This window comes from Crocuta crocuta, unplaced genomic scaffold, assembly GCF_008692635.1.
Source record: "Crocuta crocuta isolate KB4526 unplaced genomic scaffold, BGI_CrCroc_1.0 scaffold431, whole genome shotgun sequence".
NCBI classification, from domain to species: Eukaryota; Metazoa; Chordata; class Mammalia; order Carnivora; family Hyaenidae; genus Crocuta; species Crocuta crocuta.
This window is the reverse complement of record NW_027528859.1, coordinates 2,138,533-2,159,433: the sequence shown is the minus strand read 5'-3', so window position 1 is coordinate 2,159,433 and position 20,901 is coordinate 2,138,533. Positions and strand designations below refer to the sequence as shown.

General features: G+C 53.6%; 2 protein-coding genes across 2 annotated transcripts in view; both read right to left on the bottom strand.

Moving 5' to 3' along the window:
* Positions 1 to 6,484, bottom strand: part of TRIM14 (tripartite motif containing 14) — a 28,129-nt gene extending 21,645 nt beyond the window's left edge. Inside the window, exons 1-2 of the mRNA XM_077756112.1 lie at positions 6,037 to 6,484; positions 3,606 to 3,701 (exon numbers count right to left, since the gene is read on the bottom strand). Of these exons, the coding sequence (XP_077612238.1) occupies positions 3,606 to 3,701; positions 6,037 to 6,252 (312 nt within the window). The 5' untranslated portion in view covers positions 6,253 to 6,484. The remainder of the gene's footprint in view (positions 1 to 3,605; positions 3,702 to 6,036) is intronic.
* A 3,926-nt stretch (positions 6,485 to 10,410) lies between these two features.
* CORO2A (coronin 2A) overlaps positions 10,411 to 20,901 on the bottom strand; it is a 47,117-nt gene continuing 36,626 nt past the window's right edge. Inside the window, exons 4-12 of the mRNA XM_077756111.1 lie at positions 18,116 to 18,265; positions 16,407 to 16,586; positions 15,538 to 15,673; positions 14,909 to 14,979; positions 14,322 to 14,418; positions 13,415 to 13,527; positions 12,977 to 13,067; positions 11,849 to 12,093; positions 10,411 to 10,753 (exon numbers count right to left, since the gene is read on the bottom strand). Of these exons, the coding sequence (XP_077612237.1) occupies positions 10,622 to 10,753; positions 11,849 to 12,093; positions 12,977 to 13,067; positions 13,415 to 13,527; positions 14,322 to 14,418; positions 14,909 to 14,979; positions 15,538 to 15,673; positions 16,407 to 16,586; positions 18,116 to 18,265 (1,215 nt within the window). The 3' untranslated portion in view covers positions 10,411 to 10,621. The remainder of the gene's footprint in view (positions 10,754 to 11,848; positions 12,094 to 12,976; positions 13,068 to 13,414; positions 13,528 to 14,321; positions 14,419 to 14,908; positions 14,980 to 15,537; positions 15,674 to 16,406; positions 16,587 to 18,115; positions 18,266 to 20,901) is intronic.

The following is a 20,901-nucleotide window of genomic DNA, read 5'->3' as shown; positions in this document are numbered from 1 at the left end:
ATAGCTTTTAATGACACGGGGAAGTGTTACGATCTTAAACAAGCAACAACAAAAACCCCGTGTGTAAAATGACATATAGTTTTGGTCAATAAGGGAGAAGGAGCTGATGTGGAAAATCCCCCTTCCTAGTTCAAATACATAGACATGCTGATAAAATGAGGAAATTTAAAAATTCTGTGACCAAGCTCAAAAACCGAAACTGAGCTCACAAGCAAACAATGAATAACAGAAACCCCTAGTTGCCCGAAACAAAGAGGAAACCTGTCATAAGAGCCATGCAGAAGCGGAGCTGAGCGACCCCAGCCACAGCACCCTGGGGGCCTGGTCACCTCAGAGGGGGCTCTCGGCACCTGCCACCTGCACCAAGCCAGGTGCACAGACCGCCCCTCCATCCGTGAACTGGGTACTGGGAAAACCTCATCCACTGGCCTCGGGAAGGGGCAAGGAATCTTCTCATCCATCAAGGGTCGTGGGTGAAAAAGAGAGTCACCAGCAAAACAAATAAACCAAACAGGCTTATACTGAGAAGAATTCAAGTCCTAGTTCATGCAACCTCAAAACTGAAAAATTTGTATATAAAAACCGGTCTGAAACTACTGAAACTGGTAAGAGTACCCTGCATGTGCTCCAGCCCCAGGGCTCTGAAGGCACGCTCCCTCGAGCCGGGGCACAGGACACCATGGAGAACACCTACTGAGGGCAACAGTGTGAAGATACAAATAAGTCACAGGAGGAAACGAGCCACCGTGCCTCAGCTCCAAAGTGGGGATATGATATTAGAGCTGTGAAGAGGACATGTCTCAAATATATACATGTACAGAGAAGAAAATCCCAACATGTGAACAGTAGTTAGCTTGAAATGTGGCTGAATCTTTAAAAAGTCCGCTATAATTACAGTGTTATATTAGTTTCAGGTGTACAATACAGTGATTCCACAATTCTCTGCATTACTCGGTGCTCATCATGACAAGCATACTCTTAATCCCCCAGCGCCTAGTTAAGTATGGCTGAATGTTTAAACCTGTTTCTTTTTTTTTAAAAATGTTTATTTGAGAGAGAGAGAGAGAGAGAGAGTGAGTGAGGGGTGAGAGAGAGAGAGGAAGACACATAATCTGAAGCAGGCTCCAGGCTCTGAACTGTCAACACAGAGCCCAATGTGGGGCTCAAACCCATGATCCATGAGATCATGACCTGAGCTGAAGTCGGATGCTTAACCGGCTGAGCCACCTAGGCGCCCCTAAACCTGTTTCTTGACCAGGAACGGAAATATAAATGCCCCCAGGAGCCAGGCTGGTAACACAGGGAGGGAGGTGCTCAGGTGGGGGCTGGGAGACGCGAGACAGGTGTCCTTCCGGTGGGGGCACCTGCTGCTCACCGGGATGGCTCCCATGTGGGAGTGCAGGCCTAGGACAGCCACATCTTCCTACTTCTCTACATCTACATTTTTATACAGACCAACCAATCAACTAATCAATCTGTCTCATCTTTAAAATGCTGACGATCGGGGCTCCTGGGTGGCTCAGTGGGTTGAGCATCTGACTTCAGCTGAGGTTATGATCTCACGGTTCGTGGGTTCAAGCCCCATGTCGGGCTCTGCTCTGACAGCTGAGACTGGAGCCTGCTTCAGATTCTGTGTCTCCCTTTCTGCCCCTCCCCTGCTCACACTCTGTTTCTCTCTCAAAAAAAAATTTTTTTTCTTAAATTAAAATGCTGACCATTAATCTCATTCTTTTTACCTTTTTAAAAAATGTATTTATTTTGAGAGAGAGCGAGCGAGCAAGAGAGTGAGCAGGCAAGCACATGAACAGGGGAGGGGCAGAGAGAGATGGAGAGAGAGAATCCCAAGCAGGCTCCACGCTATCAGCAGAGCCCAAAGTGGGGCTTGAACCTATGAACCATGAGGTCATGACCTGAGCTGAAATCAAGAGTTGGACACTCACCTGACTGAGCCACCCAGGTGCCGCTGTCAGTTTTGGTTTTGATACTGCACTGTACATATGTAAGATCTAACCCCTGGGGCAAACTAGCTGAAAGGCACACAAGGCTTCTCTGTACTACCTTTGCAACAACCTGTGAATCTGGAATTATTTCAAAATGAAAGTTTAAACATAGGAGGAGGTTAAAAGAAAGAAAATTCCATTCCTTAGAGGAGCTGAATCGGGCCCCCTTAGCTTCTACACACGAGTCCTAGCTCTTCCCTGGGGAGCCCCCAAACCATGGGCGCTCAGAGATTTGCAGACCGTGAATCTATATCCCGATTTGGTTCTGGCTGCACAGCCCACAGCACCTCCCCTGTCCCTTCCTGAATCTTTTCAAACCGGTATTTGCTTGAGCCGGAGAAATGCTCTTGAAGACATGGGCATCATTGTTAATAATGAAGCTGGGGCCACAGGTATAAACCACAACTGTCCCCAGCACACTGGGGCATGTAGTCACAGACAGGGATGCCGGGCCACAGACAGGTCAGTTCTGTGGCCTGGTCTGGGCCTCGGCTTCTCCACTCTGCTCTGGGCCTGGCCTCCGGAAGTGCTGGGTGCCAGCTACTCCCTTGGTGGGAGCCGGTCTCTCTGCCTGACTTGTGAGGGGTCAGCCCAGGGTTCATAGGGCCCTCAGAGGGAGAGGCCCTGGGAAGGCATCCCACCCTAGCCCTCATTTCCAGGAGGGAGCAGCTGAAGCTCAACAGGGAAGGAACCAGCTCAGTTCACATCAAAGGACCAAAAGACCCAGCGACTTTACAGTCAGATGGCAGCTCACAATAACGTCAGCCCCAGCTTCCCATTTCAAGCCCCCAAAAGAATCCATTTAAATCAACACCACTATGAAAGGAGAAGCCTGAAGAACGTTCGTATTTATGGAATACATTTATGCCCTATTTTCTTTCTTTCCACAAAGCAGTGAAACCCAAACTGCTGTTTGCATGCTCCTCATGCTGCATTTTGCTTTAAGGTGATTTGGGGTGCAGAGGATGGACGACTAGTCCCTCTAAGAGAATGTCTTTGGCGGCGGCAGAGGGAAAGGCCGTTCCTCCATTTCATGAGGTGCCACAGGGCAAGTCTAGGCTGCTGGGCAGAAGCGGATTCATATAAAGCTAACACAACAGAAACTTCAGGCTCCTCACTAGCCAGGGCCCTTCATGGTCTTGCACCTAATTTTGTGTCATTTTTCTTTCTTTTAAGTTTGTTTATTTTTGAGAGAGGTAGAGGCAGAGGGAGAGGGAGACAGAGAACCTCTCTNGGCCCTTCATGGTCTTGCACCTAATTTTGTGTCATTTTTCTTTCTTTTAAGTTTGTTTATTTTTGAGAGAGGTAGAGGGAGAGGGAGACAGAGAATCTCTCGCCATCAGCGCGGAGACTGCCGTGGGGCTTGAACCCAGGAAACCGTGAGATCACGACCTGAGCCTAAACTGAGAGTTGGATGCCTGACCGACTGAGCCATGCAGGCGCCCCTTGTGTCATTTTTCTTAAAAAAGAGTCCCCTACATTCTGGAAGTCCCAAGCCCCATCAAACCTAATCTGCCCCTCTGAGGCTTTAATTTTCCCTGGGCTCCATATTGAGGAGAGCCTTGTGACCATCTCAACTAGAACCAGGAAGAAATGTCTACTTGCCTTGAGCTTCTCAGCAGCGTCTTCTATCTGGGTTATGTTGCCAACTTGCTGCTGTTTCTTGGCTTCCAACTGCTTTAAACGTTCTTGGAGGAGTTTCTGTATGTGAAAGAGCTAGGAAAAATTAATACTTAATACTGTGACTTTTGAGACAACAAGCCACCCCAGGGGTCCTCTCCTCCCACCCCTGTATTTTGTTTCAGCTGAGGTATCTGAGACTCAGAGGTGAGGTGACTGGCCCAGAGTCCTGTGGCAGATTGGAAGCATGAGTCAGAAGGAAAGTCCTTCTGCTCCTCAGAGGCCCACATCAGATATTCTTCCAACCTTGATGCCTCCCTCCCCTTTCCCTAGAACAATCCTGCTGATGACCTGATTTCCCATCCTCTCAAATAGGACCTTAAGGCAAACAGCCTGGGGCAGGAGAAGAGCGCTCACTTACAGAGTCATTATTAACTAAGCACCTGTTACATGCCCGGGAGCCTGTGGCCCTTTGGCTTGAACTGGGGTTCAGAAGACCTGCATGAGTGAGGTCGGTGGGGGTTCACGCTCCCTTGCAGAGCTCGTTGTTTCGCAACTGCCGTTTCCCCAAAGGCCTGATCTGTGAGCCTCTTCCCCCCAGGTTTGAGCTCACCTCTACCTGGATCTTCTTACAGCGGCCTTATACTCAGCTGCGGGGCCGGGGTCTGGCTGCCCGGTCAACCAGAAAGCTCCCCGAGGGCAGGCCTGCTGCATTCCCAGCTCCGCCATGGGGCCGCGGGGTGACCCAGAAAGTGTTTGCAGGATCAAACATAATGACCAAGGGCTGCCAGCTTCACGCCTAGAGTGGGAGCCACCCAGCAAGCAGTTGTGAGCATAAGCCCCAGGGACACAGGCGGCTTCCCAGGACTGATTCCTGGCTCTCCTTTCATGTGACCTGGACAAGTGACCTCACTTCTCTAAACCTGTTTCTTCAGCTATAAACACGGGGACAACCCCATCGCGTTGCTGTAGAGAACGAGTCGTACACAAAGTGCTTGGTGAAGTGCTTGGCAGGCAGCAAGTACGCAACAGCTAAAGCTCTCACTGTGCGGCACTGTGTGCCGCTCCATTCTAGGTGGTGGATGGGGGTGGGGACGCGAGGGTAACCCAGGTATAAGCCACAGCCTCAAATTTGGGGGGCACATCTTACTCCACTGTGATTTCTAAGCCTTAAAGCCTAGCTGCTGTCCATCACCCACAGATAACCCAGGCCCCTGGCGCCCGGGCCTTCCAGTCACAAGGTGCTGCACCTGTCTTGCTACCTGGCGGAATCCTACTCATCCTTCAAGGACAGTTCCAGTAACACTCCTCTGGGAAGTCTTCCTGGGCTCCCTGTTCCTGGTTCATATTGTCTTCTCCCTGGCTCCCCAATTACGATACTTATCACGAATTGTCACTGTCCTCACACCTCACCAGCCAGGGACTCCTGATCAGGGAAGAATTGATCTAACTCCTTAACTCGTGGCACAAGGTATGTGCTGAATGGATGTCTGGCGAATGGATGGAAGGATTGCTGGGTAAACAGATGTGTGCGAAGACAAAATGGGTATGTTGGTAGGTAGGTGGGTGGACCTGCCTATGAGACACCCAAGCCTGGAAGCAGCCATGTTAGTTCTGGAAACAGCCTTCTGAGGAGCTATTATTATTACAGCCATTTTATAGATAAGAAAGGCCTTAAAACCCAGGACTCTATCCACCAACTGAACGAGCCCCGAGCCCCGACAGGGCCCATTCTCACCTTGGAGCTCCAAGGCGGTCACAATGTGAGGAAAAAGGTCATTAATCACCAAACGCTACTGGGAAGAGGTGGTAAAATCAGCATCCGTTAGAAACAGGAGGGCCTGGCTGTCCCAGGGAGGCAGAGGTGGAGGCTTTGACCAGAGTCACAGGACACGTTGGCCCGAAGGCTGGAACAAGAGTCTGGGGCCCCTGACCATTATTAGGATTATGCACAGGTGAGGAATGGGCCAGTGGGTGCAATCCAGCTGTGGAGTCCTGGGTTCAAGGCAGCCTCAGCTTCCAGAGCCTTTCTTTCCTTATCAATAAAATGGCTGTCACAGCTCCCCATGTGGCGTGGCATGGGCATTTGCGTGGGGTGGAAGGGCGGAGTGGGTGGCTGGAGGCCGCTCCCAGGGCACTCAGGCAGGCAGTCCCCAGGCCCTGTTTGCGTGGCTTTTCATCTTTGTTTAAAGGCAGGCTTTCTTTCGGGCCAAGAGAGTGTGGTGGGCCCACCGTGGTGCGCGAGGTCAAGGACACCTGCGTACCAGCCAGGGTGCCCAAAACTCTTCTGAAACTTAACTGGCAACAGCAAGGTGGGCCTCTTACAGGACCTGGGGGCCGCCCTCGGGCTGCAAACGAAAGAAACCGCTCGGGCCTACCCGTCACGCCCCGCCCCGCGCGTTGACCGCTTTCCCACCTGCGCCAGCACCGCCTCTTCCAGCACCAGGCCCACCGGGTGGCCGCGGTGCGCGCCCAGCACCGGGCAGAGCGCGCACACGCAGCGGCGGCAACGACGACAGAAGAGCTCGACCACGCGGTCGCCGTGCTCCGGGCAGCAGCAGCCGCTCGTGTCCTCGCGCTTGGCGGGGCCGGGACTCCCCGGGGTCCCGCTTTGCGCCGCTGCGCCCGCCATCTAGCCCTCGGGTTCGGGCGCGCTGCCGGGGAGGGGCTCCCGCGGAGAATCGAAACCCCGGGCGGTGGGGCGGGGCGGCCCCGGGCCGGCCCAGCTCTGGGAGGAAGGGTGGCGGCGTCATGGGCGTCCTGCGGCCCCGCGGGGTGCCGCCAGCTGCGTCTGGCCCGGCAGTTTCAGCGGCGCCCAGGTGGCCGCCGCCGAAATGGAGCTCGCTCCATAAGGAGGTGAGCTTCCCCGCTCCGTGATGCGAGTTCCGTCTTGCTCAGAAAACTGCAGCCCTGTGGGTGGGGCCAAAGTTGGCCGGGGCCTCCCCAGCTGATGTGCATTACCTACACTTTTTTCACTTTCCCTCGATTCTCTCCGCCCTTTCCCCAGGAGGAATCACCACCTTTCCCACAGCTGTCAGAATCACTCTGCAAACTCCAGTTGCCCCCAGGCTGTCTCCCAGCCCACCAGTGTAAATTAGTACAGCTATCGTGGAAAACGGTATGGAGGTTTCTCAAAAAGTTAAAAATAGAACTACCATATGATACAGCAACCTCCCTTCTGGGCATATACACGGAAAGATTATAAAGTCAGTATCTGAAAGAGATACGCGCGCTGGTGGGTGCCTTGCAACATTATTCACGATAGCCAACACATGGGAATCACGGATGCCCTTCCATGAATGAATGGATGAAGATGTGCTGTGTGTATATACAGTGAAATGTTATTCAGACCTAGAGAAGGAAATCTGCCAGTTGTCACATGGGTGAGCTTGGAAGACATTATGCTACATGAAATAAACCAGACAGAAAAACAAATACTATTTGGTTTCACTGTGGAATCTAAAAAGACAAACAGTTGAATTCCTAGAACCAGAGTAGAAAGGTGATTGCCAGGGGCAGGGAGTGGGGGAAACGGATACAAACTTTTGGTTGTAAGATGCCCAAGTTCTGGGGATCTAATGTATAGCGTGGTAACTATAGTTAGTAACTATATGCTTGGAAATTGTTGAGAGTGGATCTCAAGTGTTCTCACCACACACAAAAAATGGTAACTGTGAAATAACAGATGTGTTAACTAACTTGAATGTGGTAATCATTTCATAAGGTATACATATGTTAAATCATCACATTGTACACCTTAAAAAATCACATACAATCTAAATATATACAACTTATCAATCGTAGCTCAATAAAATTAGAAAAAAAAAATCTCATTTCCTATCCTTGCCTCTTAATACCCTTGATCCCTGCCCTGTCTATGCTCCACCCTTCACTTGTTTCCAGACCAGGGAACAGGCAGTTTTCTCTGCTTGGGACCTCTCTTCCCCAAATACCTTTTGCCCTGCTTACTTCTATTTATCCTTCAGGTGTGTGCCTAAACATCACATCCTCCAGGAAGCCTTCCTTGCTTCTCCTCCCAGAGCAGCCCACACCTTCCCTATCCTGACCCTCCTCTTCCTTCCAACCATGACTGAAAACATCAGAGGGCAGGGATCAAGTCTGTTTTATCTGTTTCCCAGCCTGGTCTCTGGCCCAAACAAGGAGATAATTGGTATTTGCATAACAAATCAAGAAAAGGAAAGCTCCATGTATTAAAATGTCTAGGCAGATGTTTATTATTTTGTTACATTCTTTCCATTGCACGATTTCACATCTTATTTATTTTCACTTTTATTTCTTTTCTTTTTTTTTTTTACAAAGGTAAAAGGAATTTCAGAAACAACATTAAAACAAACTATTTCAGGCACGGTTTCATATTAAAAGCATAGATCTATTTTTGACTTCCTTCTTCCCTCTATGATACAATCAGGAAGAATAATTATTGTAGCGCTAAGGTGGACACCCCTCAATGCTCATCTCGCAGTGCTGTCTTGGTTCTCAGAAAGTTCCTGAGTCAGCAGGGGGCTCCCAGAGTATGGAGTAAAGAGATGAGTGCACATTCTACGTGCCCTGAGTGTGAGGGCCTGGCCCTGCAGATGCTGGGCAAGTTCTACTTCATCGGTCAAGAACATAAACAAAAACACAATTTTAAAAAATGGCTTAAAAAAATATTTGATAAAAATTACCTATCCCTCTCCCTTGCTGTGAAATCATTTAAATAATTCTAGTTGTAAAAACAAAAACAAAAACAAAAACAAACACAACAACCCAAAAACAGTTTTGTTCATGGATGCCTTCATATTGTTTTTAAGCATGAGGTCTGGGTCCCTTAGGAGCAGTGGGAGCTGGAGAAGGTTATGTGCAGAGAAGGCGTTTGGGTCCCTCCCCAGGCTCAGCCCCACCTCCAGCTCTTGGCAGCCAATGCCTGTGGGCACGATGCTTCTTCATTGTCTGACAATGACATGGGGATGGTGTCGTTATTCTGACCGCAGTGATTATTCTGGCCCGTGTTAGAATGAGAGTCGGACATGCCAGTGAGTGGAGGGGGAGGGCTTTGTAAACTGTGACGTGCTGGCCACAAATGAGGTGGGAGAGGTGACCCCATGCAGTGGAGCTCTGCTTCACTGACAGTGCCTGGGATTTGGTCTTTGGCCTTTGGCGAGCCCTAGTGACTGAGTAAACAAGACAGGGAATGTGGGCATCTGGCGCGTGCAGGCAGACAGGGGGACCAGGCCTCGGCTAGGGGAGGGGGCACTTGGGCACAGAGCCTTCATCGAGTTNGGACTTAGAGGGTGGGGTTGGAGTCCCAGAGCCTGTCTGGTGCTCCTTGTCCTCCTCTGTAGCATAGAGGTGCTCCTCATAGGCACAGACGGGCTAACGCAGTGGGTCTCCCTCCTCACTGTATTGCAGAATCACCTGGGAATGTCTAAAAACATACACAAAGCCAGGCCCTGCTCTGGGGATTCAGCTTCAGCTGGTCTGGGGCTGGGCGGGGGCATCTGTATTTCTCGAACACTCCCAAGAGGACTCTAATGTACAGCTTGGGTTGAAACCTACCAGGCTAGGTGGCCTCCTGCAGTCCCCATCGTAGCTCCACGATCACCCAGTGGGCAAAACCTGCACCTGCTCGTTGGGGGTGGGGGGGGGCATTTAACTTCCAACATTCCCCATCTCTAGCTGGGCTGCTGTGCTGACCACTGAGAAAGAACCTTGGAGAACAGGCTCAGAACACAGGTTCACAAAGGAGGGACACATAAAAAACCTCTCAGGCTGACCGGGGACTTCAGGGCCATTTAGCCCTACTTCCTTGCCTGATGTAGTCCTCCCTCTCCAGAAGCCCTCAGGAGTGGGTGGCCAGAGGCTCTGCTGGCATACTGCCAGTGCTGGGGCTTCCTGCCTTTTGGACTGAAGTCTGTCTTACCCTCGTGGAGCAGGCAGGCTCTGGGACCTGAGGGCTTTGGTGGTGACCGTCAGTGATCATGGTCACTCTGATGTTTGCTTCCCCACACGAGGGATAGTGTCTGCCCACATTTGGCTGATTCTGGTTGAAGAGAGGATGGTTTTGGTCTCCTAGCGGTGCTCTAGAATTGGGCCAAACCTTGACTTACTTCCCTCTGCCCTTTCACCAAGGTCTTGTGAGTTCCTACAGCAGACCCAGATCATCATCCTACAGGTAGTTTTCCTCCGGTCAAGACCAGGATTTCTTGTCTTTGGTGACAGATCCTGTAGAGGGCAGCATATGCGAGGCTCCCCTAGTTTGGATGGAGAAATTGAGACCAAGAAGGGAGTGACTTGCAAGAGGTCACGGAGGGGGTCAGGGGCACAGAAGAGGCCAGAACAAATCGATTCCTGCCCTGTGGGCTAAGAGCTGCTTTAGACCAGAAACAGCAGAAAGACTGACCCAGCAGACCAGAAGCTTGACCCAGCCCTGCCATGAACCCTCTGCGGACCTTGATCACTTGCCTCTCTCTGGGCCTCAGTTTCCCCACCTGTAAAATGAGGAAGTTGGGCCAGATCAGTTTTTCAAACTTCTAAATGCTTTTTCAGAAGCAGAATTATGTGTTCCATAGAAGCCAATGTATAAATCAGAGAGAAGAGGAGCTGTGAGTTTGGAACAGTGTGGAAGGGAGCACGGCCCTCCTGCTTAGCCTTCCTCCCGTTCTGTGGACCACAGTCTGAAAATCTCTTAGGTCCTTCCAGCTCTAACTTTGTACAATGTTCTTTCCCTTGAGAAGTTACAGCTCATCATGGACCCTTAAAAACAGAATTAACCAGAAGGCAAGGTATCGTCTACAGTCAATTCAGACAGTGCTGTTTTGAGAAGGCAAACAGGAAAACGGCACCACGTCCCTCCCACTAGAATCTTCCGGCGACCAAGAGTTTCGTTTTCTGGTAAAAAATATAGAAATAGTGGTTGTTGGTGGGGGACTTGTGGTTTGGTTCTGGACCTCCCCATGGAGCCGAACGGTGTCCCTGAGGGCGAGGAGGGCAGACCTCTCTGCTCAGAACCTCTTGGAGCCCATCCGCAAGTTTTTGATCTCCAGTTCCAACTGTTTGGCCTGGACCTCACGCTGGGTCACCAGCTCCCGGAGCCTCCGGATCTCCTCCTGTTGCCGATAGAACATCTGCAGCAGCTGGGAAAGCACAGAACGGAGAGGAAGGTCACTCGGAGCCCCAGGATGCTAGGGGTCAGAACACCAGCAGGAAGGACAAAACGTTGCCCCCTTTTCACTCAGAAAGATGGAGGTGATGCTTCAGATTCTGTGTCTCCCTCTCTCTCTGACCCTCTCCTGCTCATGCTGTCTCTATCTCTCTCTCCCAAAAATAAAAAAAAAAAAAGAAAGGTGGAGGTGATTACCAGCGCTGAGGCCTGAGGGAGCAACCATGCACAGATCTGTTATAAAACCTTGTCTTCACCCCATAAATGGAATTTTAAAAGACTTGATGCTTCAGACTGTGTGTGTGTGTGTGCGCGCGCGCGCCTCCTCAGAGACATGGAGGAGAGGATACTTGAGCCTGAAGTCTAGAGACTGGACTTTTCACACCACTAAACTACATGGCCTCAGGCAAGCTACTTACCCTCTCTGAGCTTCAATTTCCTCCCCTAGGAATTGAAGGGCCAGAAAACTAACCTCAGCATTAGCATAGTTGCTGCGCTGTAGAGAATGGGACTAGGTGTTGATGCCCCCACTAAGGATCCACAACACCCCTATGAGGATGGTGGTGTTTGTGCTCGACTGTACCGCTGTGGGGACGAAGGCTGGGGGAGACTCAGCCCCTGGGCCTGAGGTCCTAGTCAGTACTCAGCGCAGCCAGGATGGGAATTCCGCTGCGAGATGCCAGCCCCTGTTCTCGGCCACTACCTACAGACTCCCAGGGCTCTGAGAGAATTCAGTCAGGTTATACACCACAGCGCCTGCTGCGGGACCCAGTACCCAGGAGGCACTTAACAAAGGTGGACTCTGAAAGCACAGAAGATCCTGGTGTCAGAACCGGAAGGGGCTCTGAAGCCAGATCGAACCCTCTGCATTTCATAGATGGTCTTCCACCGTCATCTACACGCAAGCACGCCATCTGGGCATCTAGATGGTGCTCATTGCCTGTCTGTTGAACGAGTTAACAAAGTGAGTTAAGCGGCCAGGCCAGGGCACACAGCAGGTTGTTATTCTCACCCCTCGGTTTTCTACCCGCCATCCTGGCACAGCCCCCACCCCACCCCTCGTTCCCACCTCGTTCTCTGTCTTTGGTGGGGGGCACTCGAAGATGTCAAAGCCGTTGGCGAGCCGGGTTTTCTTCTCTTCCAGCCTGTGTTCTGCTGCGCACCTTGGCACCGTCTCCTCCTGCACAGAGAAGGGCCTCTGGCCATCTCGAACAGCCAAGTCTTCTCTCTGGTTAACGGAGGGGGGTCTCTCTGGGAGCAACTGCTGGGGGCACAGCTGCTCGGAGCCCGGCCTCAGGGACACCAGGACCGGCCCTGGGAGGGAAGCAAAGGGCTGCATGAGCACTGAGTGTTCGTGAGCAGATGCCAACACGCACAGGCACACAGCGCCACGCGCGGACACGCACAGCCACGTGACAGGTGGAGGTCTGGCCACGCGCAGACACCGGCCGTGCACCAGGCACGCTCGCGGGGCATCGTCTCAGAGAAGCCCGGTTTGCAGGCACGGCACAGAGCAGGCCCCGGAGCTGCCCCTAAGCACCACGAGTGCCCCCAGTGAGGCTCTGCCCTTGCTCCGTAGGGAGAGCCCCACACGCCTTGCGCTCTGCCATCTACCAGGTCGTGAACCCTCCCCGCAGCCCTGAGAAGCAGCGGAGGCGAGAGGCCCAGGGAGGAGCAGACCACGTGTTGCCCAAAGCGGGGAGACAGAAGGTCAGGGACGTCCCGGTCACTGAGGCAGCTGCTGGGATGGGGCCGGGGGCCACACACGGTCTCCCCTGGGCTGGCCCTCAGGTGGACAGGACAGGGAGGGCTCAGCACAGGGAGGGAGGGCCCGGGGCTGGGTAAGGTGGCTGCACCTAGCAGGTCTCTCAGGCCGAAGAGCAACTGCACCCACGTGGATGGGAGGAAGGGCAAGGGCATCCGGCGTAGGCTACCCAGTCACTCTGCACAGCCTGGAGTTCCAAGTGTTCCATGGAACAAAATCTCTCGATCTGCCAAGAGTTTCCTGAGCCACTTGGGACAACCCCTCCCTTCTTGGACCCGCACGGACAATCCTAGTGACTGGGGACCGACTGTCAAGGACCACTTGCCCAGGGTTATGGGAGAACACAACTAGAGGCCGGACACCCCTCAGCTCCTTGAGGCCACCGGACACTCCTGGCACATTCGCGCGGGGCCTTTTCTCAGGCCCCCTCACCTTTATTCATCCCAGAGAGCCACTCGCGGGCCGTCAGAGAGGGCTTGGCTCCTGCCGTGGGCGGGTAGATGTCCTCTTGGTAAGACTCTGACTGTAGGGGAAGCCGGGACGGTGAGGCCTGGGGGGCAGAGGGGCCGCCCAGACCCGAGGGCCCTTAGGGAGCTGGGGTCCAGGCTTTCCCCACCTGGGAGTTGAGGAAACTGAGGCCCAGAGAGCAAAGGGCATGCCTGAGGTCACACAGCAACTCAAGGGCAGAGACGGGGTGAGACTCAGGCACAACACACCGCTGACAAGAGGAAGGCCTTCCCCCTGAGGAGTGGGCGGCCCTCCGCCTCCCTGCTGCTGCCCTAGGGGCTGGGCTGCGGCCTCCAGGTCCCCGGGCCTGTCCTCTGCAGGAGGGCTTCCTGCCTCCCTCACAGACGCCGCCACCACCCTTACCCGCCGGGGCACAATCATGGACACAGGCTCGATGAGGCTTTTGGTCGTAATCAGCTTATAGAAGCGGAAGATCTCGCAGGAGGACACGTCGAGACCCCTCTTTGGCATGACACCTGCGGGCAGAGGGTGGAGGAAGGCTAAGGGGTTCTGGCTGGGCGGGGGTCACAGGGACCCCAGTGTGAGAGGCAAAGCCGGGTCGCTCACCTGGACATGAGCAGAGCGCACCCTCCTCCCACCGCCCTTCCCTCCACAAACAGTTTGTGAGCAAACACCTAGGCGGCGCTGGGAAAGTGAGACTGTCCTCGCCTTCAAGGACCTCGGTGACTAGCTTGGCTTTTACAGGAAGCATGCTCTGCTCAAGGCCCTCCAGGACCCCCCCTTCCCCCCCCCCAGCTGCTTGTGCCCCAGCTGCTCGGAACAGAGCTCCCGCCCCCGTTTTCTGTTGATTAGTGTTAGCACGGCATCTTTCTCCTTCCCTCTGCACTCAGTCTAGCTGAATCTTCATGTCGAAGTGGGTTTCTTACAGACCACATACAGTCGCGTCTTGTTTTATTTTATTCTTGTTTTTTTTTTTAATCCCCAAACACACTTAAAAAGTAGGGGGCTCTCCTAGGTCAGACTCTCTTACATCCTGGCTATTACTGTAACTCCTCCACCTTGGCCTGCAACACCTTCATTCTCTCGCCATGCTGTGCTCTGTTCCCCCTTTGGTTCCTCAAGTACTGCCTCCTCCAAGAAGCCCTCCTGGACTTCCTGCCGCGTGTTCCCAGAGGACCTGCTGTATGCCTCCATCAGGGCTCCCATAGGGTCAGTGTCGATCTACCATCTCTCCTCCCAGATGCGGGCTCCTCCAGGGCAGGGTTCCGGTCTCCCCAGGTCCTGCGCTGCCTTGGTGCTCTATACTCACCAATCCCCTTCTGGGGGTTGTAGGATCGGTATTCTGTCAGGTAGCTGAGGTGAGGTTTGTCGTCGCTTACTTCATAGTAGCGGATGTTTCCATCTCCCTGAGGGGCAGGAGGGTTGGCTCAGAGCCACTTCCCATCGGCCCCCTCCCAGCTGGGACATTCCATTCCCTCAACAGTGACCCGGAGCCCACTCGTGGCTTCCAAGGCAGAAGCTCGGGTGAGAGCACAGGCCTGAATGTCACTGCCAGGCTCAGGTGAAGGTCAGGAGTGGCAGGCGCCGAGGCCAGCAGGTGGGTCTTACCCTTGGGGCATCTCTGGTNTGAGATGCCAAATACAGGATGTTCCCACCTAATGAAGACCTGCTCTCCCCCAGGTTGGAAGAAGCCCCTATTGAGAAACACCCACCGGTCCCTCCTCATCTAGATCCAGAGCTGAAGAGGGACAAGCTTGGGGTGTTTGGGTGTTCCCGGGGAGCCAGGGTGCCACGCTCACCAGAGGGCGAGAGCATGCAGTACCTCCCGTCTGTCCCTATCCCTGCCCTGCACCCCGAGGGCGCCAGGCGGCCACCTCCCTCCCGAGCCAGGCTGACCTTGCCCACCACGTAGAGCATGCTGGTGTCTGCATCATAGAAGGGAAACAGCACGCCTGAAGAGCCATNCCCTTTTCTTTTGCAGGCATTTTGCCTTTAGCAAATTGCTTCTTACAGTCCTGATCACGCGCCAGTCCTCCCCTGCTGGTTTTATTATTTGTCATAAAAGACGAAGAAGGAGATGTAGACAGAGAAAGCAATTTGTCCTGTCTGTGGAACTCTAGCCAAGTGATCCTTCAAATCAATGCTGCCTGGCCTGGCCCTCGCCCTCACCCCTCCCCTGCTCCTCCTGCCCGCATGCTTCGGTGTTCCCTTCCACGCCCTTGCTCCAGCTCTTCCCTCTGCCCAGAAGGCCATCTTCTTTCTCTCCCCCCAGCCCCTGCCCTGTCCTGGTCCCTGAAGTGGCCACCTCGCTCCATCCCCCACACCACGGCCACTTTCTCCTTGAACGAAAAGATGCACAAGGTCTAGGGTCGCCCCACCAGCTGCTGGCATCTCCCTGTTACTCATCACTGGGTCCTGAGCACCAGGCAGGCTGTGCTAAGTAAGCGCGTGAGAAATGAGTTAGGGAATGAATGAATGAATGAAGCCAGCCCTCGGCTGAAGGGTGATGGTGAGGGGCAGGGTGCGGGTCGCCGGGAGACTCACCTGGTCCCACACGGCCATCTGGCGGTTGTTCCACCGGGATGTGCCTGTGGACAGCAGCTTCTTCAGGTTCCCCAGAAACAGCACTTTGTTGGCCCGGTGCCCCTTGTAGCTGGCTTCCTGGACAGTACGTACAGTCAGGGACTCCTGGGCAGCAAGCAGCTAGGGCCTCTGGCTTCCCTGCCTTGGTTTATGCTGCGGCAGTACCTGGAATGCCTTCTGTATTCACTCTAGCTCTTAGAGAATCCTTCCGGAGGGACCACCTCCAAGAAGCCTTCCAGAGATCCACCCCCACCCTCCATCCACATGGAATCTCTCCCATTATTTTTGGTGAGAGCTCTTTTTCTGAGCCAGGATAGAGGCAAGCTTCTGCTCAGCTCCACGCTCTTGCTGGAAGACCACTGAGCACTCTATCACTGTATGCGGGGCATGGGGCTGGGCCGGCACTGTCGTCTGGATTATCTCATTTAATCCTCCAAGAGGAAGGAGCAATGGGCCATTGTTGTAGACAAGGCAACAGAGGCTCAGGGAATGGAACGTGCTTGCTTCAGGTCACACAGTGGACAGACAGCAGTGTCATGCCTTTTGACAGAGCTAAGGCACACCCACCCGCTCTGGAGTTAGACCAGGTCCAAAGGTCAGCTTTCAGTGGGGGGAGCCTGTCACCTTCCCTTTCTTCAGCCTCAGTTTTCTCATCTGAAGATGGGGGGTGACAGACCCTACCTCCCAGCAGTGCCAGCAGGACAGACAGCTTCAGCACATGGGAAGGCTGCGCCAGAATGCTGAAGCCTCCCCGGCCTGTCACCACTCCTTGCTCCTCTGTCCCCAAGCCAGATCCCAAGCCAGCACGCACCTGGAGGACGGCCCCTGCCCGGGGGTCGAGAATCCGAATCTTGCGGTCTTTACAGGTGGTGGCCAGCAGGCTGCCATTGGTGTTGAAGGACATGGAAAGGATCACGTCTTGGTGGCAGCAAAGTGTCTTCACGGGGTTAACGATGACAGACTCCGTTGTGTCCAGGTTCCAGACCATCACCTGTACGGCAATGAGCTGGCTCTGAGCACGGTGCCGCCCCGCCCCTGCCTCCCGCAGTCACACGCCCGCCAGGCCGCAGTGAAACACGGTATCCCCAGGAGGGAAGCCACAGATGGCAGTCTGGCCAAGAAGCCTTGGGTCGGAGGATGGATCTGCCGGCTGAAGCTGCTACGTGGCAAGAGGGGAAGCCGGGAGTCAGGCTGTCTGGCGGGTGAAAAGAAAACACCATCTGCTTTGGAGCAACAAAACATCCATGGCGGGAGGGCCCTAGGGGACAAGCTAGACCAGGGGGTTTCAAGCAGTTCTCAGTAGCAGTTTCCACCTCACATAGATAAACAGGGCTGCCATGTTTAGCTGCATAGGTTGTGCACTGCACAGCTCCAGGGCAATCCATTCCCCTAGCCCATGGTATGAACTGCATGCCCTGGAGCTATGTGTGCAGAATAACGTGCAGTGCCCTGTAGACTCACCCCTACGCAAACAGAAAAAAGAGCACTTCTGATCAGAAGGGAAGAGACCCTGGGGCGCCTGGGTGGTTCAGTCGGTTAACTGTCTAGCTTTGGCTCAGGTCATGATCTCTGTGGTTTGTGGGTTTGAGCCCCGTGTCAGGCTCTGTGCTGACAGCTCAGAGCCTGGCCTGCTTTGGATTCTGTGTCTCCCTCTCTCTCTGCCCCTCCCCTGCTCACACTCTGTCTCTCTCTCAAAAATAAAAAATAAACATTAAAATTTTTTTTTAAAAAAGAAGGGAAGAGGCCCTGTCAACCACTCCCCTCTCGTCCTTTCTCCAGCACAGAGGTCCCCAAAGAGCCTCTAGAAAGAAAGCCCCATGTTACGAAGGGAAGAGTTTAAGAGCCATGGCTATGGTCACACCAACTCCATTTGTATTCAGATAGAGAAACTGAGGCTAGAGAAGACAAGGGACTTTCCCAGCTCACAGTGCAAAGCAGAAACTGGGTTGGAAGAGAATCTAGGGCTCCCATCCTGTGACTTTTCCCAATCCACAGGGCCCACAGGCTGCCAGCTTGGCAGTCGATGGGGCAATGGGACGCTTCTCTGGACAGGACCCAGCCCGAACCATCCCCTCCAGGCAGACTAATGGGTTGAACAGTGTACCCCCTCTCCCAAATTCAGGTCCACCTGGAGCCTCAGAATGTGACCTTATTAGGAAACAGGGTCTTTGCAGATATAATCATGATGAGGTCATACTAGATTAGCATGGGCCCTACAACCAATGACTAGTGGCATTCTAAGTAGAGGACAGGACACACAGAAACAGAGAAGGTCACGTAAAGCTGGAGGCAGGCCGGAGTGACACAGCTCCAGGCCAAAGAATGTGTGAGGCCACCAGAAGTCCCAAGAGGCATGGGCGGGTGCTTTCCTCAGGCCTTGGGATGGAACGTGGCCCTCCTGATCCCTTGATTTCAGCTTTCTGGTCTCCAGAAGAATGTAAAGATGAATTTCTGTTGTCTTAAGCTGCCCAGTGGGCTCATCTGTTAGGGTGGCCCCAGGAAATGAGGGCATGGACCCACCTTATAGTCGTAGCCAGAGCTGAAGAGGATGTTGGCGGCCGTGGGGTGCCACTCCACCAGGCCCACCCTGCGGGCATGGCCCACCAGCTCCTTCCTGAAGACCGTGAGGTTCCTCGTCAGCAGCTGCGTGGGGATGTCCCAGATCTTAATCTTTCAGGGGAGACATAGCCGGGGGGGAGTGCTGTTAGCCTGGGTCACCTTGGTACCCCAGCGCCGCAAGCCCCCAGAGCTGGCAGTGCCCAGTGGAGGGGACAGCGGAGCGCTCTCCGTATCCATCTCTCACTCAGCCGAGGGGCAGGGAACGCTCAGAGGGACAGAGGCTTTGCCAAGGTCTTCCAGCCCAAACAGGGGCTGGCACTGCCAGAGCGGAGCCCAGACCTCCAGATCTGCTGCGGGGTGACCTGTGCCATCCTAATGACCTCAGCTGTGGGCAGCTGGGTGGGCCACAGTCCTGCCTCCCAGGCTGGGTGTCAGAGCAAATACGACTCCCAGCCTAGAATTTCTCTCAAAGTGCACTGGTCTACCCCTTCCTTGTCCCAAAGGCCCAGGCTAGAGCCTCAAATGCCAGGAGGAAGAGGTGGTGCGATACTGTCAGGGCACCAGGGAGTCAGTGCAGTCTCTGGAGCAGGGCAGGGTGGGGAGAAGCTCTTCCCTTTGGAGTGGCCCCCTTGGATGGCCTGGAAGAGGAAAGATGAAGGGTCAGAAGGCCAGGCTGCATGGGGTCACAGCCCGTATTCCACAGTAAGGGCCTGGGAGGAGGGGCTGGGGCGTCCTGCCAGAGCAGTGTTGTTGAGGATGGAAGGGCCTTCCTCGGCAGGAGGTAAGCTCCCAGTTACAGAGGGGGTGGCACTAACTTGATATTCTTTGTTGTCCTTTAGGGTTCTCAGGCCCCTCTGTGACTGTATGTCCCTTTTCCCTCAGAGATACACAGGGTTTTCAGGTAGACTTTGCTTTCGATTCAACAAGTATTTATTTCCTGGTCATCTGGATTTAAAACCAGGAAGGCGGCCCCTCGAGGGGAGCCCCAGCCAGGGGCTCCAAACGACGAGTTGGGCGAACGCTATCTGGCCCCTGCTGGAGGACGGACTTCAGGCTCATCTGTTTGGGAGGTGCGNCCAAACGACGAGTTGGGCGAACGCTATCTGGCCCCTGCTGGAGGACGGACTTCAGGCTCATCTGGGAGGTGCAGACACCATCCCCCATACTGACCCTTGGCTATAGGGTCATCCCTGCCACAGGNGCGGAGCCCCAGCCAGGGGCTCCAAACGACGAGTTGGGCGAACGCTATCTGGCCCCTGCTGGAGGACGGACTTCAGGCTCATCTGTTTGGGAGGTGCGGACACCATCCCCCATACTGACCCTTGGCTATAGGGTCATCCCTGCCCCACAGTGTAGGGACAGGGAGGAGACAGCTGAGCACTCTCCATGGTGGGGGGCGGGGTCTGAGGTTAGGCACTGCCACCCCAGAGATTTGTGTTCACTCCTGCCCCCAGGGGGCATCAGGGAAGAAACTGGTGGCAGGAGATGAGGAGAGGTAGGAATTTCATGAAGGCCTTGTAGGGAGTCTTCAAAGCAGGCCTGAAAAGGCAAGTATTTCAGGAGTCAGAGTCAAGGGACAAAGTCAGATATTCGCTCTCCCATCATTGGAGGCAAGGTCAAATTCTCACAGGGCCTGACCGCCCCTTCAGTGAAACTGTCCTGCCAGATACTGTCCTTTATGCTTCTCAGCAACCCCTATGTGAAACGGGCACAGGTCCTCAGAGAATTTTCCACTTGCTTCTCCTGATGAACTGGTCTGTTCCCTTCAACCAGACAGTAAGGGTTCCGCAATACACTCTATTTCCCTTTTTGCCTTGGCTGCCAGGCAGCTCTGAGCTAAACCTGGGACTCTACAGTTGCAACCCTTCATAGCCAACGTTCTGAGTATTGTTTCCTCACTTCCTCCATCTGTGGCTACTGCTACTTAGGGAAGTGGCATAGCTCAGTGAACATAGACTGGGCTCTGGAACCAAGCTTCGGTCTGAAGCCTCACTCTGCATCCACAGACTGTGTGACTCTGGACAAACTGCTGCACCTCTCAGATCCTCAGTGTCTCCACAAGAAAAAAATCCTATCTTGTGGGGCTGCCGGGAAGACTGACTGAAATGGTATGTGTTGTTGAGAGTCAGGAACACAATGGGCGAGCAATAAACTGTTAGCTATGCCTTTTATCCTTATTTTCATCATTTGATCACATCTGTGTCTTTTGTTTTAAGCCACACTCACTGCATTTTTGAGGTGGGAACAGAAGAAATTATAAATAAATAGCACTGAACATTGTGGGTAGCAGGGATTATGACCCTGCTACAGAACAGGGGCTCAAAAAAGTTGGTGGGGCTAAAGCTTTTGGGACAGTTTGTGGTGCCCATATTCATATAAAGATCCCACTCCTATCCTTTGAAAGCTCCCCTCCCCACTGTCTGTGAGATTAAGTGTTGCAGTATTTTCTGGCCACGATAAAAAATGCTCCTTAAAGCATTTTATAGCTTCCCCCAAAGATGGGCGTTTCCGCTGGGACAGGACTCTCCCTGGGTCTTCATGAGCTGGATGGGAGCTGGTATGTCCATTCTATAGGCGGGGAGAATGAAGGCCTGGAGAGGAGGCCCTAAAGGTGTGGTACCCCAAGTCCCAGAGCCCAGAACTTCTCGTGCTCAATCTCACTAAGCCCCTCTGCACACAGTGACTTCACCTCCTGAAGGATCAGCGAGGGTCAGGAGCATCAGAGCCAAGTGCAGACACTATTCCAT